This window comes from Sciurus vulgaris, assembly GCF_902686455.1.
Source record: "Sciurus vulgaris genome assembly, chromosome: 8".
Lineage (NCBI taxonomy): Eukaryota > Metazoa > Chordata > Mammalia > Rodentia > Sciuridae > Sciurus > Sciurus vulgaris.
The window spans coordinates 140713869-140741174 of record NC_136468.1 but is presented as its reverse complement, the minus strand read 5'-3'; the positions used below and the strand labels follow the sequence as shown (position 1 = coordinate 140741174).

Here is a 27306-nt window from a genome sequence, read left to right as displayed (position 1 = left end):
CAGCTTTACAGAGAGATGTCTGTCTTGATGTTTTCCTTGGTGCTGGCCAGACCCCGGATCTCCCGATTCCCTAGCTGTCTGGGCTCCTGACACTGGCATGCGTCCCTGGCCTGATGTTCGCTTACCTTTCTGGTTTCCGTGTTCTTTTCACTTTTGGCTCCTATGAATTTTCTTGATTTCTTATGAGTTAAACAGAATGTCTGAAGGCCTATCTGGAAACAAATGGAATTGTGTCCTGTCTTTTAGCATTGTTTTCTAGGCATGTTAGTCTGCCATCTTGTGAGCAGTGGAATCTTAGACTGGATGCAGTTTTGGTGTCCTAGAATGTAGATATGGTAAAGAGGTGTCTGTGGAACCTCCCTCTCTGGGGCAGGATGAAGCAGTTTCTTTGTTCATACCAAATATCTGGGGGTGGAGGAACATGTTAAGCATTAAATAGTCTGTTTTGGGTTCCTAACCTGGGGGAAGCTGGGTGTTTGCCTGCCCTTGAGCTCCAGTTATTTCCAAACGCCAATGCAAGTACTTACCAAGATGCAGAGAATGTGTAACTAACATGGTCCCTGGCACATACTGGGCCCCTGCTGCATGCTGCAGAATGAATGATTGATAGGATTTTTGCTCCAAAGGACTTAGAGTCTAAGTCTTGTGTCATGTTCTCCCATGTGAGGTAAAAGGGCTTGGTAACAGAGCCGCACCTGACCTAACATCAGTGTCTCTTTGGGGACTCTCCATCCTCAGTGTTTGAAGGGTTGGAAGAAGATAATGCACAGTTCAAGATGGCTCCGTGGGAACACCAGATGAAGCTTGTAGACAGTAAATACCTCCCACCCTGACAAGAGGGGAGAACTCTGCGTGCCAAGGGCTTCTTCAAGAAGAGAGCACAGAGTACATTTGAGTGGGTGGGAAGAGAGAACATGAGGTCTATTGGCTCCGTGCTCCAGAATTTGGCTTCTGATCATGACTTTTCCCCTCAGAGGAGCAAAATAGATGTGGTAGTAATGGAGGAGAGCTCTCAGGAGCAGAAAGGAAGACAGGCAGACAGTGTCGTCTCCGAGACGTTTCATCAGGTCTTCTCTCTGTGCCGATGGGCTCTTTTCTGCTTCAGTTCAGTCCAGCATCTCCCGACCTTTTGCTGTGTCACTTCCCTTTATAAAATGATGGTAGACAAATGATCTTTAATTCACAAAGCTTTTTAAAATGCTTCAGGCTTGTGAGGAAGCCATCTGCCCACTCCTGATCTCCTTGGAGAGGCTGTGCAGGGGTTCTGAGGAGGCCACCAGCTACGACATGGTGCTGGCTGGTTGTTGGCCTAATACCTTTCACTGTTTTGGTAAACTTGAAAAAAAAAATGTGCGGAGTTCCCTTCTTTGCTCTTCAGTATGTGAGCAGAGTTCTAGGATGGCAAGGCTCTGATTCCTTCATAGCGGTTCTAGATACAAGTGCTTCGTATTTGCTTGTGAGGGTGATGTCAGTCCTAGATTTAGGAAGAGTCTGCAGCGCCAAACTCCATTCTTGCTGGGCCAAGGAGGCACTGACCTTCCTTGAACTTACCCTATTAAAATGACAGTGACCATTTCCCAGCCCTTTCCATTATGGTTTGGAAAGTAACATCTGGGTACCCCAGAGGATCCAGGTCACACAGGGAGGATGCAGGCCTGCCTCCCCAGGGCAGTTGCTGATGCTTCCCAGATGTTGGGCCTGTGGTTGTTGCTTCCCTTCTGAGGGTACTGCCCCTGCTGCTTGAGGCACCAGCTGCTAGGACACAGCTATTTGGTGGGTCAGTGGGTCTCCACAGAGAGGTGGTCCTGGGTATAGATGAGCAGGACAGCTGGTGGCCGGCAGCAGCTGGCAGAGAGGCCCAGACTCTTTCATCTGGCAGCAGACTGAGTCTCCTGCACATCATCTGCCATCCCTGTTCATTCCAGTGCCTATTGCATAAAAAGCGACTAATAAATATTTTTTGACTGGCTGTTGAATGAATTATGAAATTATGTGTTTTATCTTAAAGAATCAGAAACAACCCAAATACCTTTTAATATGGAATTGTGTATACAGAGAGAAATTCTATGCAGCCATATAAAAGAATAAGATCTGTCTGTAGGTGCTGACAAGTAGAAAAACAGGTTGCAAAATAATAATCCCATGCAGAAAAGAAAATTTTTAGATACATTAAAAGAGAAACATGCATCATTGACATATAAAAGTCTAAAATTCTATAACCAAACTGTTAAGTGTTTTATTCCTGAGAGAGGCTATACAGAAGGCTGCCACTTTATTTTATTAAGTAATTCTATTAGAATTTGTATCAAGATGTAGCATATTTGAAATCAGAAAAAAATTTTTAGAAATAGATTTCAGAGAAATCAGAATAATTGATGAAATTGAAAGTTAAGATTCTAAGGCTGGGATTTATCAGAAATAATTTAAGATCTCTACGGGGAAATATACCATAAACAGAGGACTTTCCGCCCAAGTTCCTTCTGAAGACAAGGCTTTCATCCACATAGTGCCTTCTAGGTCTAATGGAGGCCAGAGAGCGCGGAAACGTGCCCAGGGTCTGTGGTGGCACCCTGCATCCCAATGGTAACGTTTGCAGACACACCCGTCTCCGCATACCCAGCTTTTCCTGTAGGTATTTGCAGATACATGGGTCTCAGCGTGGGTTAGCTGTTTTTGATAATTCTTAAAGGAACATCTGATGCCAGTAAAAATTTGCTCTGTAATCACTGCTTAAACCCTCCCATTGTATACACTTGGTACTTAAAAGAAAAAATCCCCAACAACATCTGTTGACTTGGTGGCCACATTAGTGCACAGCGTTTTCTTCAAGATTGGAGCTCTGGGTAGCTTTTTTTTCTTTTCAGCATGTCTGTACACCTCTGAGAATGAGTCAAGTGACCGTGCGTTGAGATGCACCCAACTAGGGCAATAAAGAGAAAAATTAGTCTAATGCATGGTCTTAACAAGAGAGAGAGAGTGCGAGCATGAATAATTAATCTCACTAGTCTGTGGTAGTCAGATAAAATGAAGTCCCATTTGCTCAACCTTATTAAAAGAGAGAGAGTGTGGGAGGGAGGGAGAGAGCCATGGTAAAGGTCGTTAAGGGACTTGTAACGTGGAAGACCCGCCTCTGAGACGGTAATGTGTTTTCTAATCTCTGTGGTCTTTAACTAAACGCAATGATAAAGGTACTCTTTGGGTAGTTCTGATTCGCTGAATTATTGAACATTTTAGAAAATACTTGACTCTTGACTGCTGACTTAGATGTCTTTATGATGAATTTGCAGAGAGTCTTTTTGAATCACTCAGAGATGATTCATCTACTTGTCAGAAAAGAACTTCTAGAAAAAGTAAAGACATATGACTGACTCCGAATCAGATTACAAGGCTTGCATTTACCAGGGACATTCTACTGACTGAAGGCCCACCTTCCTGCTATAGAAGTTGAAGTGTTTTAAAAACAAGAAAATAATGATTCCAAAATATTGAAAACTCTGGTGATGAGGAGGGGCAGAATATTGCTTCTTTTAATTATACATATTTTTAATTGAAACATAGTAGCTGTACATATTCATGGGGTACAGCGCGGCATTTCAATGCAGGTATACAATGCATAATGATTAAATCAGGGTAATGACATATCCATCACCTTAGACGTTTATCATTTCTTTGTGTTTTTAATATTGGAAGCCAGGTGAGGCGGCACAGGCTGAGGCGGAGGCAGGAACGCAAATTTGTGGCCAGCCTGGGCAACTTAGCAAGACCTTGTCTCAAAATAAAAAAGGGGTTTGGGATATAGCTTAGTGGTAAAGAACCCTGGGTTTAATCCCCAATTGCCAATGGGAAAAACTTCTTTTGGTCATTTGAAATACTCGCAGTTAGTACGCCATCAGGCTGCTGTTTTTAATTTTTTTCATTTACTCCAGGAGTTGATTTTATCTGGTTTTTAGATTATTTGCTGAAGATGAGAATTTTCTAGAAAGAATTATTTCTATGTTCTTATTTGGAATAATAATCTTATTTTGGCTTAGAATTGTTAATTTTTTCTGAGTCATAAACTTGTTTTAGTTCTCTAGTCTTACAGAAAGAAGGCATTTTGAATTCTGAAGTTGTCATGTTTCCTTCTAAATGCTGTTAGCAATAGTTATTTAGCGTTCTAATAGTTCAGGTATCAGGAATTTCCAAAGATTGACTTGTTAGAAACCAGTGCTGACAATGAAATCGATGGTCTTCAAGGTGGAGACAGTTTAATCTGTTACTAACTTCTCAGTGCCAGCATGAGACTCTGCACCCTGGCTAGTGATGAGTGTATAGGTCACCGAGAAAAGAGCACATCATTCCAGGTGCTGTGAGAGGAGAATCTCTCCACACAAGAATATCATTAAAACTTTTGATTTCAGTGATTAATTTAAAAATATTTACCATATTATTAACAAAACAGGTACTATGCTCAGAAGTTGGCCGGGGTTCACATTAGTGAGGCAACTTTTTGGGGCAAGGACTGTGTCCTCAGCACCTACCACAGTGATCCGTTGCTAACATTTAATGTTAATCAAATTAAGTTGAATTGAATTGCTGAGTTTTTGTTTGTTTGTTTTTGTTTTTGTTTTTAACGTGAAAGACTTAATCTTTGGGGAGCTTCCCGAGAATCTTTAGGGAGATTCCCCAGAATCCTCCTTTTCCCCCACCCCTCCCCACTTTGCTGGAGAGAAAGCACAGGATGTCCCAGGATGACAGATGTGCCGTCTGGAGCGCTCAGGCATCTTCTTGTTTGCTTCCATGCCTTACAGAAGAGAGCCCCCCAGAGCAGCAGGTAGGGTGGGAAGAAGAGTCCGGTTTGGGTTTGCGGTCCACAGGAATCCTCTGATGGTGAATGCAGGCTTCATTCTCCTGGTGCCTGCCCTGCCCGTTCTTTTACCTGCTGAGGTGCCAGTGCAGGAAGAGACTCCAGCTGGTCGTCTGCAGGCTTTCCCATTACTTGTTCAAGTTCCATTGCTTCTAAATCAGGAGCAATCGATGACCCTTAGTTTCCATCCCTCATTTTCTGTTGAAAAATTGGGATATATGGGCTGGGGTGTAGCTGAGTAGTAGAGCACCTGCCCAGCATGCACATGGGTTTCTAAAATTAGGGCACCTAAAGACTTCCATTTGGCATTTTCCTCTGTGTCCCATGAGTTTGTTTGCACCTTGGCCTAAGCCGCTTTTTGGATTTTCCTCTTGTTTCTTCGCGTTTCATTTTGTTCTAATGGCCATTCCCCTGTTCTGTGAGTAACCTGGAAATGGCCAAGAGACTCAGCAGCAGCCCACCTTCTTCAACGGGACCTGAATGGCATGCTCACGCCCTGAACAGTGGTGAAGGGACGTGGACTGAGGCACTGAGACCAGCATGTTCCTCTTCCTCTTTCAGATCCTGGTGTACAGCCTGGAAGCTGAACGCTGCCTCTCGAAGTTGGGTAATGCACTTGGTGACTTCACTTGTGTCAACCTCAGGAACAGCCCTCCCAGCCTCATGGTCAGTGGCAACATGGACAGGAGGTACGTCTGAGCCCCACTGCAGTTTTGGCAGAGGTGCCGCTCGGTCTGCTGCTCATGCTCCTTTGCTCCCATGCTGCAGCTTTGCCCACTGAGTTCTTACCCACCAGACCGATGATCTCGAGAGAGACCACAGGTTTGCATTTGGTAATAGTTGGGTCTCACTAGGCCTCTGCTTCATTTCTGAAGCACCACGGGATGGCTTTCTTTTCAGCCAGTTGGTGGACACAGTTGGTGGAAGGTCCAGCAAGACCACTTGGAATATCCTTTGTCCCCCTGCTGCAAAATTTCTTTGGCATTTAAAAGCTCACTTTCTGATATTAAAAACAATAACCTAAGGGATGAATCATGTTCAACAAAACAGGGTTGTCTGCCAAATGATGTCAAGAGTGTGTTTCAGAGCACTACGGTGTCCCTCTGGTGATGGGGGAGAAAAGAGACTTGATGTGAACAGATTCCAGTTTCTATTTAGCTGATTAGCAGCCTTCTCTTTAATGCATTGGCTTAGAGAGTCGAGTTTTCCTGCTACTGGGTCCAGTGCCAGCCCTGGACGCTCCAGGAACCATCAGCACGAAAGGATTAAAGTGTTTGAAAGACCCTCTGAGTCCAAATTTTAGGTTTTTCCTCTTCCCCATTCCCTCTCCCCCCGTCTTTTCTTTTCCTTTTCTTTCAGCCTTTTTTTTTTTTTTTTTTTTTTGGCTGGTTATCTGCTGTGTCTGATCCAGTACCCTGAAGAGAGGTAGCATGGCTGGACGCCAGGGTCTGCTGGCGCCCCTCCCCTGGGCCCGGCCCCAGGCTGCAGGTGGTGGGCTGCTCGGTGGTGGGCATCAGCTCATGAGGCAGGCACTCCTCCTTGCCAAATCTCAGACCTCTGTCCCACCAGTGCAATAGCTTGCAAAAATAATTATTTTATCAAATAATATTTTCAACTCTCAACCTTCACCCATCTAGCTTCCTACCTCCCATCTAGAGCAAAAGATGATGTGTGTATGCTTCATTGAAAAAACATTCTCTTGTCATTTTGTTTTTCTCAGGGTCTCTGAAAATGGTTGATATTTTGGTGCTTGAACATTGAACTCTGAGCTCTGTGTGTGTCCAGTTTCTATCTTAAAACTCTAGGCTTGTTGAGGGGCCTCTGCACGTGGCACAGCAAATGAAACAAATCAGATTGCTCCAAGCTCATCTGATAGGATCTCCACACAGGAACCAAGTCTCTACTTGTTTTCAAAGAGAGCAAACATAGAGGGCTCTTGGGGACATCCAAATGGAAAAGCTCGGGATTGTAGATTAAACCTCAAATTTGTTTGCATTGTGAGCATTTAGGTGTCGAGCCACAGTGAGGCTCCCAGGAAGCCCCAGACAGTGTTGCAGAGAAGAGCCCTCTGCCTGTGCACAGTGCAGCTCAGTTAGCTCTCAGGAAACAGTGAGCTCCAGACTGTCCTGCCCGTGGGCAGCTGCACACGAGCTCACCAGTCAGGAGTCCTCCACGCACTAGGTAAAGCTGCCCTACCGTGTGTCCACTGCTGGAAGTCCAGCCACATGTCAACTCTGAAAGGCCTCTCTGGTCAGTTTGAAGTCCAGATTTGACCATGTTACATAAATTTCATTAGTAATCTAGTGTTGCATTTTAAGTAATCCCTCTGTCTCTAGGGATGAAAATGAACAGACCAGTGACTTGGAATTTGGCTTTGGGTATCCAGCGTGGCATTTAGTCAATGCTAGTCCTAGGGATGTTTGATCACAGCAGGGGCTGACCTTCACATGTAAGAAAACTCTGAATCAGAATACTTAGGTCTGCAACATGCACTTGAAATATAGGATTAAAAGTACTTTGTTTTCAAATTAAAATTGTACATTTGGAAAAAGGAAAGAATTGACTTCTAAATGAGGTGGAGGGAAGTCTTGCTTTTTTTCTCTACAGGCTTAATACCATAGGTAAGATCTCACTGGAGGTGCACACCCAGGTTTGAGTGCTTGTGTTTTATTTCAGAAGGAATGGGTCAGCCATTGTGAGGAGAACTATATCCTTGGCTGTCACTAGTGACTGATGAGATTTTAAGAACCCTGGAACCTCCCTGTTTTATTTAAAAATTTAATTGCCTCTGTATTCTCTTAGTACTTTATAAATAATTTGAGAAGGAAATGGATTCTAAAGATACTATCTCAGATTAAGGCAAAACTAAATAAAGTAACTCTTCATTAAAAGTAAGGAAAGCATTTGAGTAGCTTGCAAAACTTGGATGGGGTTTTACAAGTCTTTTGTTGTTGTTTTTGTTTTTTTGGCTTTTGTTGTTGTTTTTGTTTTCTTGGGGGAGATAAGCTAGGTATTTCTCCATTTTTAATTTAATCTTGTCACCCTTTTCAGGAAAAAACACAGGGCAAATAGAGCCTGATGGAGGGTAAGAGAGAGATTGGGCTGAAGCTGCTAGGTGGTGCTTTTGCTCTTGCTGGGAGGGAGGGAGGGAGGTGTGAGTTTGCAGTGTTTCCAGCGTAGGTGAGTGAGCTTTTCTAAAGGCACGGTTTATCTTTTCTTGCAAGTGCCTGGTCATTAGGTGTCACCCAGATGTTGTGTCTGCCCTGTTTCCCGCGTCTGTCTTGGGCTCCGTGGTGTTCGCATTTATCCCAGCGTGCTCTCATCCGGGACATCAGGGCGAGACACTTCAGTGGCATCATAAATTCAGTTGACAGCATTTTCAAACATTGCATAAGATACTGGTCACTTTTACAGCCCATGGTGTTAAAGTATGTATTTGTTCATTGAAGGCCAAAATGAATTCATAGCTTAGGAGTTAGGACATGTATGAGAAGCTTGAATGGATCACCAAGAACAAGTCTGCAGCAAGTGGGTCACTTTGGCGGTGGTGATTGTGATTTTAGTGTGAACTCTTTGGGAAGCGTTGAGATTTAATCTATAAATTTATGTCTTCCACCAAATTTGGGAAGTTTTCAATTATTATTTTCTCCTGCAGTTTTCCTGCACTAATCTCTTTCTCCTCCCCTTCACGAACTTCAGTGATGAGCGTGAGACCAGCACGTCACTGAAGCTCATTTGCTTTCCCAAACTGTCCTCTGTTCTTCAGAGTGTAATTTCTACTGATCAGGTTCACTGATTGTTTTCTCTGTCATCTCCATTCTGCTTTTGAGCTCATCCAGACAGTTTTTATTTCAGATTTTGTATTTTCTGATATTCAAAACTTCTATTCGGTTCTTTTTCATGGTTGCCATTTCTTGATTAAGAATGTCACTTTTACTCATTTTACTTTTACCTCAGGGAATCTGATTGTCGTAGGGGCTCTATAGTTATGATTCCCCAAGTCTGGGATTCCCCAAGTCTTAGGGTTGACATCTGTTACTTGTTTTTCCCCTTGAAAATGGATCACATTTTCCTTTTTCATTCCATTTGGGATGTGTCAGGTAATTTGGATTGTATCCCTGGACATTGTAAATATCACGTATTTTGGATCCAATTACATAACCCTCTGGCGAATGTTTTTAATAGGCAGTCAGTCGCCCCAGTTAGGTTCAGACTGCACGTACTGTCTTGCTTTCTGTGGGTGCTGAGTACAGTGTCAGCTCAGTCTCAGAACTTCGCTGGTGGTTGTCCGTCCTGCGCACACGCCGTGTAGGGGCTGACCTGAGGCTTGGGGTGGTGCCATCCCAGTTGAGGTCTCACAGCCTTCCCGATGCACTTCAGGTCTGCCCTAAGTGCTCAGAGCCGAGGCTGGGCCTCACGTGGCTCGTGTACGATGTTGTGGAGTCCCTTTCTTCAGCTTCCTCTTCTCCTGGTCCTTAGCTTTCCAGTCTCCAGGGGCCTCTATCCCTGGTCCCATGGCCGGAAGACTGGGTTTCTGTGCGAGTTTTCTACCCCACTCTGTGACTAGGGGCTGTGTTTGCAGCAGAGCCACAAAGGAGATCGAGAAACCCCACAGACACTCCCACCCTCCTCTTGTGGACTTGAGGGGCGCCTTTGGTTGGTTCCTGTAGTCAGAAAGGTGGACTTTCTGTTCTAGCCGTGCTCCACTGCGGGGCTCTCCTGTGGGAGCTCCTTGGGGCGAGCTGTGGGAGAACGCAGGCCAAGGGGGCACCTCCTCTGCAAGCTGCTCCCGGCCCAGGCTCTCCTCCACTGTCCAGGGGCTTGAGTTTGCTCTCCAGTGTCCACAGGGGCTTGGTTTCCCTCCTTGGGTTTTAGCAGTGGTCAGGGCAGTGGTGGGCTGACCATCTTGGCGGGAATCAGGACTCCTGCTTTCTTATAAATGATTTAAAGAAACACATAGTTGACAGTCAAGGGCTGTGTTAAATGAAATGCCTTCCTGTTCTCTGGCTGTCGGTCTTCTTACCTGTGATCTGCTTCTTATCCCCAGGAACGTTAGGGATCTAGGATGGAGCTTACCAGAGCAAAAATTGGTGGTAGGGCTTTGATCAGAGTAAAAGCTGTTACTTGCTTAAGGCAACATTTGTTGACCCAACAAATCCCACAACCCTCCCCTCCCAGTATTCTTAATTTTTAGCAGCTTTATTCAGATAGACTTCACATATCATAGAATTCAGAGATTTAAATAGCGTAGAATAGTGTTTTTAGTGAGTTCACAAGGTAGGCAGCCGTTGGCATCATCAGCTTTGAAACACGTTCACCACCCTGAACAGAACCCTATACCCATTAGTGTCACTGCTCACTTCCCGCAACTCCTCCAGTGCCGAGAAACCACTCATCTCCTTTGTTTCTGCATGGATTTACCTGTTCTGGACACTTGGTAAGAAAGGAATGGTACATGGTCTTTTGCAATTAGCTTCCCCCACTCTGCACAGTGGCTTCAAGAGAGACCCAGTCTGTAGGTGCACCAGCTCACCATTCCTTGTTATGGCTGAATAGTACCCCGTTGTTTAGATAGACCATATTTTATCCATTCATTAGTTAGTGGACATTTAGGCTGTTTCTACCTTTTGGTTATTATGCTTAATGCTGTTACCCTCATCCATGTTTAAGTTCTCCTGTGGACGTGTTTTCAGTTCTCTTTGGTATGTATACCTGGGAGTGGAATTGCAGTATGTGATAACTCCACCTTTCGCCACTGACAAATCAGCAGACTCTCTTCTAAAGTGGCCGCACCATCTTACACAGCTGCCAGCACTGCATGCAGATTCCGTCTTCTCTGCGTCCTCACCAGCACTTGACATTACTGTCTGATTGGAGTCATCTTAATGAACGCGAAGTGCTGCCTCCTTGTGGCTTTGGTTTGCGTCTCCCTGATGCTAGTGGTATTGTACATCCTTCCATGTGCTTGTTCCTCATTTGTGTATCTTCTTTGGAGAGATGTCTATCCAAATCCCATTTTTAGTTGGGTTATTTTATTGTTGTTGCTTATGTATTTTCTCTGAATACAAGTCCCTTATCAGATACATGATTTGCAAATATTTTCATTCTGTGGCCTGTCTTTCCTCTTTCTTGAGCACAGAAGTTTTTAGTATCGATGAAGCTGATCTGCTTTTTTGTTGCTTGCACTTTTGGTGTCCCATAAGAAACGACTAATGCAGGTCACAAAGATGTACTGCTGCATTTCGTTCATAGTTCTGGCTCTACGCTCAGGTATGCAGTCCATTAGGAGTTCACTTTTACAGTGAGTGTGGGGCAGGGATTCCTCTTCACTCTTTTTCACATGGACATCTAACTGTTCTAGCATCGTTTCTTAAAAACTGTTCTTTCCCCACTGAATTGTCTTAGCCCCGTTCTTGAAAATTTGACCATGAATTTAAAGGCTTATTCTAAACTCTTATTTCTCTTCCATTGTACTGTATGTCCATGTTTTGCTGGTACCACACTGTCTTGATTACCTACAGTTTTTTTATTATAATTTAGTGGTTATTATATAGTAAGCTTTCAGTTGTCAGGCATGCTGAACAGCATCATTGTATATGAAAGTAAAAAACTTGTTTTGAAATCTTTGTGTGCAACATGGGTATACAAATAGTCACAAAGGTTTTAAAATTTAAAAAGTTTCAGGGCTGGGGAGATAGCTCAGTGGGTAGAGTGCCTGCCCGCAAGCACAAGGCCCTGAGTTCAATCCCCAGCACCACAAAAAAAAAAAAAAAAAAATAGTCTCAGTGCTTCCAATTTGGGATCATGTGCCTTATTGTTTTACGTCCATGACTCATTGTCATACGCAGTGTCATGGGCTGGCGTGTCGTGGGTCACAGAATTTGGGGTGTAGCAGAGCTCTTCAAGACCATTCGATGTTGGCCTGGCTGAGGAAAAGGAGGTCCAGAAAGGTTCAGGGACCCGTCCCCAAGACATGTTACTCCTGACCATGCAGGCTTTTTGTTCTGTATACAGAGAACTCTAAACCTCAGAGACATGGCTTTAAAACACAGAGAGCACTGGCCTAGTTGCAAGAAACTGGGCAGGTCAGCCTGCAGATGCGTGCTTTCCTAGGTGCTGTTTAAAATGAATCATTCATTTCATTGAAGGCCATCAGTGCTGTGTGGATAAAGCTGTTGATTTTGGTATTGTAAGGTTATGTTTTAAAATCCTCTTTCAAAGCTCACGTTCAATGAGATCAAACAGAATTATGTACTGATTTCTTTTTTAAAAATATACACCAGTTTTCTCAATTAATTTGATCGTAAACAAAAAAGCCTGTTTTAATGCTTTGTTGCTTATTCCCTCTATTATCTGGGTGGAAATATAACAGAAGGTCAGGTCCTTCTTAATGAAACTGCTGAGCCAGAGTCTGAATAGGCTTCAGCTTTGCCACCAAATACAATTTACCTTATTATCATATGGGACTCTTTAATCCAAACCAATAGGAAGTGAGCCCTGACTTGTGGCCCCCAATTAAAGAGTCTCTCCGCTTCCTTCCTGCCTGACAAATAGAAAGCTGTGGTGGCTTGTGGTCCGCCGCCTGCTGGTGCAGAGTGCGCAAGTGGGGCATCAGTGTTGCACTCACTCCATCTGCAAGTGTTATAATAAGTTATTCAAAGCTCTTCACACAGGACCAACCAGAGCGTGCCTCCCTCTCCGTTCCAGCACGTTTTCCTGCCCATCAGATGGATGCTCCTCTGCTGGAGTCTTTGGAAGGTTCTGGTGTCTTTTGTTTTAATTGGCGGGCAAGAGCCGGCTCCTGTGGTGTGATTTTCATTAGAGAGGGGCTGCAGAGAGGGAGTGTTGGAACAGTCCTTCAGCCCGACCATGAATATTAAACATAATACAATCACAGCTTTCCGACCAATTATTTTTCTTTTCAGTGGGCAAAGTTGATGAAATACTCGCTAGATAGAGTTTGTAATATCCACTGTTGGCTTCTTTTTGTCCCTGGAATCAGTTGTCCTGGCATATCTTTGTGCCCATTTGCTGTGCTACCTGTTTCCCAGCGGCAAGTGTTCGATTTGAATGCTGAGGTTACAGCCTGTGCCAAGGTACGCTGCATTGCAGGCTGGTGCTGCACACTGTCAGATGTTCGAGGCTGATACCTGCTTCTTAATGTGAATTTGATGACTTGGGTGGACTTAGCACATGGAGATGTTTGCGATTTCTGTGGAAAAGAAGCCAGAGTCATGCCTCTCTAAGGAGTTGTCAGAAAAATGCTACTTTCTTCCTGTGGGGAGAAGTTCAAGTCTGTTTTGGTCTGTTTTATTGTCCTTGGTGACATCAAACACACTACTGCTGCATCTTTTGGTGTGTTTGTTTATTTTGTTTGGAGCAGTCCATACTCATGTCTAAATACAATAGGAAAACAGATGGCAAACTTTGAACTTCTGGACCAAATTTGTGTTTGCCTTTGTCTCCTTAACAGCCAAACTGTAAATTATGGAGTATAAATATTCAACAGAGGCGCTCTTTATGAAAATTGCCACGGCAAAAATAGACCCTTAGTAACCACATGCGCACTGACAAGTACTGGGCTGGAAATCCCCCTTCCTTGTCAGGGCCCCTCTGTGGTCCAGGCACTCGGCCTCGTACAGCATCTGGGCTTTTTCTTCTTCGCCCAAATAGCCTCAGTTCTTCCTACAAAGGCCTAAAGATAGGCGTCCCTGCATGGGAAGAGGAGAAGGATCTTTGTTCTCCGAGCAGGCTTGGAGCTCCCTCTGCATCCTTCCAGTCCCAGACCCTTCAGTGGAGATGGGGATGGATGCCGCTCCACAGCTGCAGGCCCCTAGTCACTGGCACCGCTGTGCTGCTCACGTGGCCCAGCCACGAGGAAGTAATGCATCTCGCCTCTGGGTTCTGAGACCATGTTTTTTCAACATCCTGCTTCCACGTAACATTACCTAAGAAATAAATTATTAAGCATTATGACACAGATACAAATGAGGGTGTCGGTAAGGTATATCATAATGTGAAGAACCAAGACTGTGCATGACCAGTACCCTCGAAGGTCTGGTGCCGTCCTGGTTGTTTTTAAACAACGTGACAGTGTCAAGAATAAAAAGCAGGAGCCTCTTGATGGCTCTCATTTACCATTACCGTGGCTGTCCTCCAGGGTAGCTGCCGTTAACATTTCCAGTATGCCTTCCAGAATTTTTATTTGCTTCAACAGTAGCATGCACTTTCAAAGTTGGATTTAAAAGCACAAGGTAGCATTGAGGAAGTCGGTCTTCTGTGCACCCCTTTTCCTGAGCAGCATGGTCAGCCTTCTCAGTTGACCACTGTCCTGATAGGTATCATCCTGATAGGTAACACGGTGTGTCCCCCAATGCACCTGTCCACAGGTGGGGGGGAGCGTATTGGAGGCCATGCCTGTCGGTGGTGTCGATTTGCCTGGCTGATGCCTGTGTGTTCCACCGTAGCATGCACTGTAATTGCTCAACCAACAGTCATTTGATGGCCTGGCTGGTTGTGCCATCCACATCCAGTCATTGGAATTCACAGTGACTTTAATGTCATTTCTAATTTTTCCTGTCAGTCTGATTATCATTCCATAATAGGTAATGTTTCCCCCCTCAGGTTGCTTTTAAGAACTTTGTCTTTTCTCATTTTTAAAAATTATAGCCTTAGGCATGCATTTCTTTCTACTCTGATAAGCGCCCTTCAGTATCAGTGTGTATGACTTGCATTAATCCTGGGAAAACAGCAGCCATTAACCGAGGCTGCTTCTCTGCTTTTACACTCTCTGCTCTTCTGGAACTTACACGTCTCTTCTGGACGTGTGCAGACCCACCCCTTCTGTCCCTCATGTCTCAACTCCTCATTCCATGCTCCTTCTCCTTATCCCTTTGTGCTCCCTTCTTGTAATTTCTCCAAATTTGTCTTCTAATCCAGATGCTCTAATCTCATGAATTTAATTACAGGGACTTTATCTTCACGTAATATAGAAGTTTTGTAGGGCTTTTTTAAAAATAGGAGGCTTGGTACTCTTATCCCCTGCTGGGCGTGGCCCAGGTCTTAGACTCCTGCACTCTCTGGTGGCTCACACCCACTGGTCTTGACGTGCGCCCCACCAGTGCCTTGCCCCCACCGACAGGCAGCCCGAGGTACCCCATCTGGGTGTCAGCATGGCCCTGCGAAGATGCGGGTGGCGAGCTCAGCAGTGTATTTGAAAGGACATTAGATATATTTTAACCCCCATTATTAAGCAGTTTGCCCTGGAAGGTCCCAGGTTGTCTGAAACAGGCCCCACTTTTGCAGCTTTAACTCATGCTGTGGCCGTGGCTGTGTCTGCCCACCGTGCAGATGGAGTCTGGGTTCTGTCTTAGTGAGGTGTGTCTGCTGCTCGGTTGGACAGTGCCTGTGGCTTCTGCCCTGTACCTCAGCACCCGCTCTGTGTCCTTCCATCCTACGGCAGGCACGCCCACTCGTCAGAGGGTCTGAGGGGACAAGTGGTGGCGCGCCGCAGCTTTCATTTTGTCACAGGAAACTTGAACTTTTCCTGTGAAGCTCTTCATGTCCTTGCCTTGATTTTAATATTGTTACTGGTTTTTACTATTAACTTGAAGGAAGGTGGCCGCCCTCTAGACATTTTCCTCAGTTTATCAATCCCTCACACCATATGGGGAAAAGTTAGAATTCTTTTATGTACAGTCGTAAATCTCTGTTGGGCTTCGGAGTTGTATGATGTTTAGGAAAGTCACCCCTATCCAGACGTGCTCAGTGTGATTGTGCCTGACCCTCTGAGTCCTCTGCAATCTATTTTACTGTGAGACGTTAGAGTATTTTGCTTTTAACTGCTTTTAGAGAAGTGGGTTCTCTTGATTGCATTTTTAAAATAGCGGTTATTTATACATAATACAGTCATTGATCTCGGCATATTTGATTCTGAATCATCACTGAATTCCCTGGGACTGTCATGTCTTGATAAGCTGGCCCGCTTGGTTCTAACACCGCGCCTCGCAGGCTTTAGTACTTCTGGAGCGGGACAGCCTGGGCCTCGCTCTCCAGGGCTTCTCTCTAGGAGCGGCCGTGCGAGGCCAGCTTTCTCCAGCACCCAGGGAAACGACGAGGCGGTTTTTCTTACCATAGTAGGGCGGCAAGCTGTGCTGGCGGGTGTCCAGGCTGAGCCCCTCTGTGGCAGATTGAGGTGCAACGTGGCCACGCACGCCCTACCTTCCCGGGACCGGGGAGCTTGCCTTCCTTTCCCAGGCTGGGGGACAGTTTTGGTGATTTTTTTTCTCCTAGAAAGTCATTTGTTCATCTAAATTTTCAAATTTGGAGGTTTAAGAAAATTAAATCAAAAAAGCAGAAAAGCTGAACAGATTATAATGACTAAAGAAACGAGACACAAACCAACCCCATCTATAAAAAAGAAAATAAGTTCGTGGGGTTTGGTTCCCAGGGGCGCTCACCAGGCCTTGAGGCATCTCGCCCTGAGCCCCGCCTCCCCTGGCGCTGACTTGCAGCTGCCGCCCTGCCACTGGCTCACGCCTGTGTGCCCGTGGTGAGTCCACTGTGAAGGGGAGGCGGCCTGTTGCCCCAGCGGACATGCTGACGCTGAGGGTGGCTCCGCTGTCACGCCACAGCTGTGTGGGAGCCTCACCCGCTTTGAGGCTCTGCTGGGATTTCTTTCAGGGATCGTCCATCGGAGTTCAGTTTTGTCTTTTCACGTTAAAAATAAAAAATCAAATCATCGTATCTTCAGACTTCCTAGGAAACTAAGCCTAGACTTTTTGGTTCAAAATAATCCCCGCCCACACTGAACTCTGCAGGTAAGTGAGCAGGGCCGGGCGTAGCGTCTGCACTGATCCTGTCTCACCATGTTTTGTGTCGAACACGCTTGTGATCCCACACGACGGTAGGGTCTTCTCAGGGCAGCCGTCGTCGTTTCCTTTCTGATTTGTGTCATAGGGTCTGTGAAATTCAGCTTCTTACTTGTTAATTAATTTGCTTACATTTTGCCACATTCAATTTTGCTACTGGGTCTTGTTTCAGGAACTAAGTATAATGGTATTTGCAGTGGGTAAAAGATTTCTGACTCATTCTAACTCATCCATGTGAAAATCGAGCATGTGTTTGTATAAAAAGGTTCTTAAATCCAGATCATTATCAGGCAAGTAATTATTTCAAGTCTCCAGGTAAGTGACTACCAAGTGTCCACACACGTATCATGGTTCTGCTGGGCTCAAGCATAAAAATACTTCCCAAGTGTCAAGATGGTGACAAGTCAGGAAAGAGTTTCCTGGCCAGGGAAGGGTTTGTGTCACAGACAAGTGGCAGCGATTTACCTTTGCCCTTAATGGAATCTTATACCACCAGAAAAATCACTGTGCTGGTCAAACTTACCACCGGGACAGGCTTTCCAGGCCAAGACCATGAGGAGTCCTTGTGCCAGTCAGATGTCACCTACCCCTACCGGGACATGCACTCGTTGCAGGTGTCTCATCCTGGGGAGCAGATCAGACAGGTGACAGAGCAGCTAATATCCTTGCCCTCAGTCACTCTTGTTTCATGTATTTAAAAAAATATATGTGTGTGTGTGTGTGTGTGTATTTAGTTGTAGATGGACACAATACCTTTATTTTATTTATTTATTTATATGTGGTGCTGAGGTTCGAACCCAGTGCCTCACACATTCTAGGCAAGCGCTCTGCCACTGAGCCACGACCCCAGCCCTGTTCCGTGTGCTTTTCAGCCATTCTGATGAAATGGTCGTGGGTGCTGGGAACCATGGCAGAGTGCTAATTAGGAGAGAATAGTCTGTCTCCGCTTCATCGATGTTTGCAGTTGGAGTCGTCCTGCATGGGAACATCGCACACAGGTGGGCGCGACTGAGGAGGAATTTGGCAGTCCAGGCTTTAGCACTAACGTCGTTTCCTTCCGTACGCTCTTTTGGCCCTTCCAGGGTGAGGATCCACGACCTCCGCACTGATAAAATCGCCCTGTCGCTCTCCGCCCACCAGCTTGGGGTCTCCGCAGTCCAGATGGATGACTGGAAAATTGTCAGTGGAGGCGAGGAAGGCCTGGTGTCTGTGTGGGACTACCGGATGAACCGGAAGCTGTGGGAGGTCCATTCTAGGTAAGCTTGTCCCACAGGTGCCTTTAGGAGGGATCATGCCAGTCCCCGAGCCGGGCACTGTACCAAGTGCTTCCTCGAGCGCCTCCTGTGAGCGGGCCGTGCTGCCGCCTCCAGCGTTCAGATGAGGAAACGGAGGCTTGAAGTGCTACTGCTCCTTTCTTACAGCATTGCTTTGCCATGATTCGTGTCCAGCCCTGAAGAGCCCAGCCTTCCCTAAGAAGGCCCAGTTTCTAATCAGTGCTGTCCTGGTTATTTTAGAATTCCTCATCTTATTCAAACTAGCTAAAAAATGTAGGGAGCCAGGTTGGCTAGACCATGATGTGCACCCACTGGGATGCAGGTGGGACAACGTGCACCCTGAGTTTCAGGTTGCAGACCCATCTGTCTGTTGCCAGAACGTTCCTCACACTGTGTAGAGAGGCACCTGGAACTGGAAGTGTTCCAGCCTTAAGCGAGGAACTTACCATTTCAGCCTTTACTGAGAGTGTTGAAGAGAAATGGATACTATCCTGAGCACAGGCTCATGGCTTCTTGAATGTAGGCACATTTAGACTCACAGTGCCTGACTGATTAAAAAGTTTTGCGCGACCCCACTCTTAACCTCTAGAGCAAGGTACCCGCAGCCGACTGAGCCCACTCCCACCTCCACAGAGGAAGGGATGCCCCTTGGTAAAGAGACATTGCGGGTGAGGTGGCCGCACACCTGTAATCCCAGCAACCGGGAGGCTGAGGTAGGAGGATTGCAACTTCAAGGCCAATCTGGGCAACTTAGACTATCTCAAAAAGGGACAGGGATGTAACTCAGTGGTAGAGCACTCCTGGGTTCAGGCCCCAGATGGCAAGGGAAGAACGGGCAGCAGGGGAAATGGACAGCAGTGCTGGCGAGTGCCAGCAGCTCTTTCCAGACAGGACTCCAGGTGGCCTCAGCACCACCCAGTTCTGGCTCTTTCCGGCCCTTTCCTATCTCCGTGATGATACACTGTGGCCACCAGGTGGTGCCAAAAGCAAGTAAAAGTTTCACACTGGACTCCCAGAAGCATTTGCCTTTGAGGACAATCTGGCGTTTGGAAAGAGCTGGCGCTGTAGGGCCACCCCTGAGTAGCCCTGCCCTCATGGCCGCGCTGGCTCCCTGCACCCTCCTGACTGGCCCTTCCGTGGCAGCAGGTCTCCCCTGAGCTGCCGGCCAGCCCCAGCTTTTGCCTCCATGGCGTCAGCACTGGCCCTTTCCACCGGCACCGCCGAGGCCTCCTCTCTACGGAATTCACTGACCCACTCAGCCCTCCCTGATCCCTCTGCCCATCCCAGGCACAGTCCATGTTGTGCTGTCACTTTCACATCCTTCCTTCTGTTGGGGCTCCCTGGCCATTCTCCAGGTCCTCCCCATCTGTCAGTGACAAGCAGTGGGCCTCTTGCCTTGCTGGGCTGGGCTCTGGCTGGGCTCTGACACCCCCTTTGGTTTTGTTACTCAGGAGCATCCTCTGCCATAGCACCCTGGGCTCGGCCTGAAGAGGCCACTCCCGTGCTGGCCTGGTGTCCCTTCAGCCCTGGATGCTCCCCTCCCAGGCGCTTCCGTCACGTGCAGTCCTGGCAGCTATCACTTCTCTTGTGCCATGGTGGCCTTGCTGGATGCCGTGGGAATGCGTCTTCCCTTCCTCCTAGCTGAGCACTGAGGGCAGCCGTGCACCTGCCATCCACCTGCCATCCACCTGCGTGAGCCGTGTGTCACCAGGCATCTCCTAGCTCGGCACTGTGACCGTAGTAGTGCTGCAGGAGAGAGTCTGGAGTGAGTGGAAGTCTGCTGGGCTTGCTGCTGCCAAGGTGCTCTGAGTTGCTTTCCCAGCCCAAGCACAGGCGACGTTTGTCGTCCTGAGTGGCTGGAGCCTCACAGATCACCACTGAACGTCCCACATGGTGCAGACGGGGCACCGGGCTCGGTGCTCAGGACCCCTGCCCAGGGACTTGTAGCCAAGGGGGCAGAAGTGGGGCTGGCCTGCGCTGTGTGCTCCCATTTCCCTCACATTGAGTTTGTCCTTGTGTGTCAGCCAGAGTGCATGTGGGACACGCAGATTTATTTACAAACCGGGGTTAGCGCGGGGTCTCCATCACGCCCGCTGCGGGAGTGAGGCCAGGCGCTGCCCTTCAGGGCTAAGAGGGCCTGGCGGTTCCAGGCTCCCTCCCGAGGCTGCGCGCAGCTCCGGGCTCCACCTCACGGCCTTTCCCTCTCTCCCGGGCCCCAGGCACCCTGTGAGGCACATCGCGTTCACCAGTCACAGCCTCATCACAGCCAACGTGCCCTACGAGAGGGTGGTGCGGCACTCAGACCTGGACAGCTTCGCCACTCACAGGAGGTCAGTGGGCTCTGCGGGGGGCCAGATCTGCACGCGCCCACGAGGATGATCTTCGTTGGATTTCATTAATAGACAACCCCATGCCACCTGCCCCCTGTGTGGGACCCCAGGTGTGGCCATTCTTGTAGAAATTGGGAACTTACCCATGACTGCCACGGAGCCAGGAGAAGCCACTCGCTGCATCTGGTGCAGGCCAGAGAGCCAGGCAAACGGCGCATGCCAGAGGCTCTGAGCGCCGCAGTCCTGCGGACCTGCAGACCTGCCTGTGCTGAGTCCTAGTGCCAGGCTGGTCCTCAGAGCTCCTGTTGAGTCTGCTGGTGACTCAGCTGCCAGTCAGAAGAGATCCCTGTGCAGGCGGGCTCAGGTGCCTTTTCTTGGACTGCTGTCCTGGCTCCTTAGTGCCCCTGCCTTGAGCTCTCCCCTGCAGCTGACCTGCCCCACCTCCAGGGGCCTTGCCTCCACATCCTGCTCTGTTCTAGTCCCAGGATTCTGAGTGTCTGACACACTGTGGGCCCAAAAGTGAATTGCTGTCCCATCTCAAATGCCTTCTGCACAGAACCCCTGGGGTGAGGGCCAGGGATGCCGTCCTGACCTCTTGTCCTCTCCGCTTTCTCTAGACACCGGGGGCTGATTCATGCCTATGAGTTTGCAGTGGACCAGCTGGCCTTCCAGAGCCCTCTTCCCGTCTGCCGCTCATCCTGTGACACCATGACCAGTTACAACTACGACCTTGCGCTGGCTTTTCCCTATGACAATATTTAGTGCCTCATTTGAGAACAGGGAAAAAAATGGGAAGGACCAATTTTTAACCTTTGAAACAACGGGAGAGTGCTCTGCGGGATGGAAGGGGTTTGGGGACGCCAGCTGCGCCCAAGTGCTTGCACGCTCAGCTGCCTCAGCTGCTCTCAGTCGTGTGCAAAGCATGGGTGTGCGCCACGGCTCGTTTCATCTCACCCTGCTCTCTGTGGCTTCGAGTGACACGCTGATGACTCAGACTTCACCTCCTTCCCTCATGGCCCTTCCCTGGCCCAGCTGGAGGCCTCGTGAGCCACATGCTCTGTACCACCAGGCTCGGCCGCACGCTGGCTCCTGCCCTGGTGGCCTCTTCCCAGCCTCCAGACCCTTTCAGGAACCTTGTGGCCTTGGGGTGTGCTGGTCTCGGGCCTGCGAGGCCCTTCCTTTGGCTCAGAGATCATGTATCTACTCGGGGTGGCTTCCTTCAGCTCCACCTCACACTCCCCAGTGTCACCTGGAGAGCAGTGCTTTTTTTTTTCATAGCTTTTACCATGATTTATAAGTATATATTTATACAATTATTTCAATAAGGACTATTTTGCTTTCTATTTTGTCCACAATGTATGACACAAAGTAAGTATTTTCTCAGTATTCACTGACTAAACAGCCATCCTCCAAAGGGAGCAGTAGCAGAGGGACAGTGCCTTCAACCCTGAAGACAAAGGAAGACCGCGCAAGAGCGAAGGCGAGGGTGGCTTCCCTTCCCAAAGGAGGGAGCCCTTCGAGTGGTCTCAGCAGCAGCGACTGCTCCACCTTCAACACAGGCTGTTAGTGCTTGCCTCGCATAAGAGCCCCAGGCTCCGTCACCTGCCTCTGCAGGCAGGCTCGGTGTCAGCAGATGGAGTCCTGAACAACCTACAGCCCCGGAGGAGTCACGAGGCCAGTAGGTGTGCCTGGCACTTGTGTGCTTTCAGATATCCATAGGCCCTGAGGGAAAGGCCCTGCCTGCACGGGGGTGAGTACACGCGGCCAGCTCCCCGACCCCAGCGCAGAGCAGTTAGAGAGCAACACAAGGCGAAGGTTCCACACCCTCAGAGCTGGAGCTAAGAGTGTTGCTAATAGAAAGCGGAGATGCGCATCCTCTTCCCAGGGCAGTGGCGACAGTGAACATCTAGAGGAGGGGCTGAGCTGAGAGGAAAAGTGACCCAGTGGAGATGGGGCCTCATCACGGATGCTCAGGAGAGGCTCCGGGCCCAGAGAAAGTGGAGGAAGGAGGTTGAAAGGTCAGAGCAGACACGAAGACAAATTGTGCAGCTCTTGATAAAGAAGGTGTAAGGACAGTTAGGGACAGAAAAATGCTGACCTCAGCATGAGAGTCACCTGCCACACTCATCGGAGGAGAAGTGAGCATGGATCCCCGGACTGGGAAGGAATCCAGGGCCCCTACCAGGCAGGCGCTGTCCCCGTTGCTGAGGCTTGGGGAGGGTCTCGGCTTGCTCACGTCAGTGCCCCTAAACACCCCTCTCCAGCTGGCCAGGAGAACCAGCAGATGAAGAGCCACCGCCAGGGAGCCGTACTCCAGCCCAGCAAGACCTCCCCTCAGCCTGCCTTGCAGCACCTGGGTCCCCTGCTGGTGGTCTTTTACCTTTTTTTTTTTTTTTTTGTAGTTGCGTGTGGACGGCATGCCTTTATCTTGTGATTTCATGTGCGCTCGGCATCGAAACCGGCGCCTCACGCGTGCTCGGCCAGCACTGGGCCATGGAGCTACATACCAGCCCTCGCTTGGGTTCTCGAGCCAGCCGCCCCCCGCAGGGGTGTTCCGTGCCCTGCTCCTGCGGACCATGCTTGGCTTCTCTCCCGCAGTGGGCCACGGGAGAATTTTCTCCTTGGAAGCGGCTCCTTCCGGTCTGAGCCCTTCATTCTGTGGGTACAGAACATTGACACAGCCAAACAAGATGCAGAAAATTTTTTCTTAAATTAAAAACAGCTTTAAACTACTAGTATTCCCTGCTAATAGCCCAAGTGAAAATGTTTGTAACACATCTCCCACTCGAAAATAGCCCGGAATTTTGAAGAATTATCAGCCCCACACCGAAATCTTCAAGGCATGCCAAATTCAGTCTGTTTTCAGCTGGAATAAGCTGCCCTGACAGGGTAGGTACACGGCAGGTAAGCCAACCTTTGTGGTGAGGAAAGGCCGGGCCCGGCCACCACCCCATCGTATCCCTGTGGGCTCCTGCGTCTCGGCCCGTGCTGAGTGGATTTGGCGTCTGCATTTCCTTTTAGTGCTTCTGCTTCTCAAACTCTTCCTCCTGTGCTCTCCCCAACGGAAGACTCAAACGTGCCACGGGGGTGGTGGCAGGCAGCACACTACAGGGTCTCACCCCAAACGCAGATGTGCTGCCTGCCTTTATCTGTTCTGCTATTAAACGTTTGGAACTTTCTCACTGCTCAAGTTGTCTGAACGCTCAGACAGGGTACACGGCGGCAGGCCCCAGCGCGGCACAGAACCAGCTCCCTCACCATTTACTCTCAGCCGGGTCTTCCCGAGCCTCCACACAGGCAGTCCCAGTCTAGGGTCAGAGGTCCACAGTGTGACCCACGCAGCCTCCAGTGTGGCTATTTTCAAGGAAACAGTTCCCTTTCATTGCATCGAAGGGTCTGAATCCCCCTTCCCCCGAGCTCCCTCTGCTCCTGCCTTGTGTCCGCCTTGGTCCGGGCAGTGAGTCACACTTAGAAGCTCTCCTAGGGACTCAGCGTCTTCCTGTCGTGGCTGACTGCTCAGGCTTCGCTGATCAAAGAAGAAACTGGATCTCCCCAGCAGTGGAGGTTTGGTCTTTTCTGTAAGAGAAAGGGGACACCCCTCTCCGATCCCTATCCCCCGAGAACTCAAGACCTTGAGTTTAACCTATTAAGTCCCAAGTTTTCCAGTCCACAAATCTTTCAATGACACTGACCCAGGTGCATTAAAATAGATCGGAAATCAACCTAGAGCTTATGTCCTCTTATATATAAAATTTATTTTTTCAGATACTCTTGATTTTTCTCAAAATAGAATGCTGAAAACATTTATTTCAAAAGTACTTCTTTTTCCTTCTCCTCAAATTGTATTTATGGTTGTCCCACACCTGGGATGACGGGACTTAGCGGGTGAAGCGGGTGGCACTTCCCACTTGTTAGGTGGCCAGCATCATCGCTGCAGGCCAGCTCTGCTCAGAGTCACGCAGAGACCACTTACCCTGGTGAAGGTGCATCTCCTGCTGTGAGGTGGACCGGTGACAGTGGCCCAGACAGGGCTGTCTCCATCCCGACCGGGCCCTTGCTCTGCAGAACAACTGCACAGCAGCGAGCGGATGGTGCTGGCCGGCCCAGCCACGGTGCTGTGAGCCACACAGACCTGCCCATGCCACCCTTCGCAGCCAGGCCAGATGGTTACCTGGCTATGCAGCAGGGCCTGCGGCGACTTGGACAGAGTCGCCTCTAATGTGCGATGGCAGATTCCCTCTTGCTGGGCTCGAGCGTGTGCCACACGGGCGCCGGCCTGCCTTTGGCCTCTGATGTTAAATGTGAGCTTCCAGAAGCCGCCATTTGCTCCGCACTGGAAGCCTTTCTGTTCCGAGGGGGGGTGGGGAGAAGGCCCTGCCCTCCACAGCTGAGCCCGTCCTGCCCAGCTTTCCGTCCTTGCCCAGTGTGAGCGCCAACATTGCCTTGTTGCTTCTCTAGGATGAAGTGGTGGCGAGCCCCTCGCACACTCCTTGACCTCACTCCGCCCCACCGGAACAGCCCTTGGGTACCCATACCAAGAACATGCTCTGACTTCTGAGCTTCAGCAGGCAGACTGGGAAGCTGAGCAGCCAAGTCCCTCATCCAGGGCTTGCGTCCTCCTGGGGCCATGTCCACCCACCACCGACCCTGCTGGCAGAGCTGGAGACAAAGGTGCTTGTGGTCCTGGCTCCTCCCACTCAGCTCGCCAGGCCTGGTCGTGGTCACCATGGGAGGACAGCCCGCGAGGCAGTGTGCAACGCCCTCCCCCGGGCAACCTGTATTTTTAACTCCATCAGCTCCTTGGGTCGCAGCACCCCTGGCAGCACATCAGAATCCACCCTCGGCAGCGGCAGGCGTGGGCAGGCGCGACGGCTGTGGCAAGGACCAGCCCCGTAGGTGGCCCCTCTCCTGGTACCAAACAAAGGAACTCTCCAGTCCTTTGGACTAGAAAATAGTAGTTTTGTTAAAGTCTTGCACTACTTTGTTCTGTAAGAGGCCAGAACTGGAGGCTGTGGTGACCTGGCCGTGTGCTCATCATAGTTCATGTTAATGTGGCCGTTGCTGGTGTCCCCAGAGCTGCCCTTCGGGTTCCCATTATGTGGCCCTTTTGTATACCTACCAAACTAGTAGGATTGTGTCAAACCACCATATTCCTGCAACATTCAAAAAGCCAGCTTTTCCCCTTGGTAACTTGCAGTATAGAAGTAGGACCCACCTGCAGCTTGACTCCCAGCAATGACTCAAGAATACAGAGAAAGTGGCCTGTGCCCAGCAGCCGAGGACGCTGTCCCTGCTCAGTGTCCTCCACCCACTGCCTGTGGACCGCAGAGTACCTCATGGGCATCCTGCAGATATCTGACTTAGTCCTGAGTTCTGCCCAGTTCCTTCTAATCACTTGCACATCTTGGAAAAGCTTTCAGCACAAATACCACCACCCAGTGGGGCAGCCACAGGTGAGACACCCCGGTCGTTTGGTTCATGTCCCCATCCAGGGATGAGGACTGGCTGCATTCGGTCAGGGTCTGTGCAGCCAGAAATGCCCTCCTGGACAGTCCACAGGTGAGAGGAGCTGTTCCCATGCTACCTGCTTCCTTCCCGCCACGCAGACTTCACCATCACCGACCCAAGCCCAGAGCAGCAGCCCTCAGTGCCTGACGATCAGAGGCCCTGGGGAATTGGCCTGCTCTGCCGGGAGGCATTTGCTCCCCCGAGAGCCAGGCCACATCATCCTGCTCGCAGCCCGGGAGCTGGGCAGAGAGGTCCTGGCGACTCGTGCCCCTCACTTGTGGGAAGGCACCCTGCCCTGCGGGGAGAAGACGCCCTCGGTGCTCCTGAGCAGGGGCGCTTCCTTCTGAGCAGCGTCGATGGGCCCGTCGTGGAAGGGCTCATCTAATCAGCTGTGTAGATACGCTGTGGCCCAAAGCTTCAAAGGCCCTGGGGCCGCCCCCTGCGGTCTGCAGCAGCAAGCTCATTTGATGCATGCCCAGTGTGGCCACATCTTCCCAACTCTGGGTGCGCGGACTGAAGGAGGGTTATCTATTATTTATAAAAAGCATTTTACATTCATGAATTGCCTTTGTCGAAAAGAACGAAATAGAAGCAAATTGGGAGAGCCCCGCACTCGGGCTGTCAGCCTGCTTAGACTCGCTGGGGCCAGAGGACAGGGAGGCCAGGAGAGCGTGGTGTCAGACACTTCCTGGGCAGGAGCTCATAATGCTGCAGACCCCCACCCTGCTGTCCTGATGCCTTTCTAGATCTTCAGTGTATAGCCCAGGAGCTAAGAGGACCCCGAGGGCCGGGGGCCATGGGGGAGGCCATCCTCCCTAGGAAGCTAGCTGGGTTCTCCTGGGAAGGTGGCAGGGTTTTGCCACTCGCGCTGGACGGCCGGGAAGCAGAGGCCGCCACCTCCGTTCCTGCTCTCGCCAAGTGCACATGGTTCCCGAGTTAAGTCCCAACCCAGCAGCAGGTCCCTGGCAGTGGCTTTAGGCTATCTTACCCACGCTGAGCTGTGCGGCCTCCGACCCCCGCGGCAGGCAGCTGGGTCTGCACTGCAGACTGGCCTTCCTCAGACCCCCCTGCTGGCTCCACATCACAGCCAGGCACCTGCTTCAGCCGGGCCTGCTGGTCCCCAAACTCCTCTTCCATCCTGCTGCCCCTTAGGCTGTCCCTGGGCACAGCCCCTTGAGCTCAGCACACTGCTGTGGTTTGCCTTTCAAATTTAAGCACCAGCTTGTCCCTCTGCCCCAGCAGCAGCCTGCAGACACCCCGTGTGCCAGGAAGTTGGTGTTTGCTGCACCTGTTAACCCAGGACACACCCACGTGCCTAGAATCACCTCAGACTCCTCTTTCAGGGGCTGGAAGAGCCTGTTTTACACAGCTCAGCCCTCTGGGGACACCAGGGCCTGCCATCACCTGGCTGGGACAACCACCTGCAGGCAGGTGACTGGGGACCCCTGTCCAAAGCCCAGAGACAGGAGGCTCCCTTG

At 49.4% G+C, this 27306-nt stretch overlaps 1 protein-coding gene across 3 annotated transcripts in view; it reads left to right on the top strand.

The window, feature by feature from the left end:
* FBXW8 (F-box and WD repeat domain containing 8) overlaps positions 1 to 21735 on the top strand; it is a 102383-nt gene extending 80648 nt beyond the window's left edge. For 2 of the 3 annotated variants that reach the window (XM_079151014.1, XM_079151013.1), the window contains 4 exons: positions 5408 to 5535; positions 17799 to 17972; positions 20210 to 20320; positions 20938 to 21735. In XM_079151014.1, the coding sequence (XP_079007140.1) occupies positions 5408 to 5535; positions 17799 to 17972; positions 20210 to 20320; positions 20938 to 21082 (558 nt within the window). In that variant the 3' untranslated portion in view covers positions 21083 to 21735. The remainder of the gene's footprint in view (positions 1 to 5407; positions 5536 to 17798; positions 17973 to 20209; positions 20321 to 20937) is intronic. The other variant, XR_013765713.1, reaches the window with a different exon arrangement.
* The last annotated feature ends 5571 nt before the right edge of the window (positions 21736 to 27306 follow it).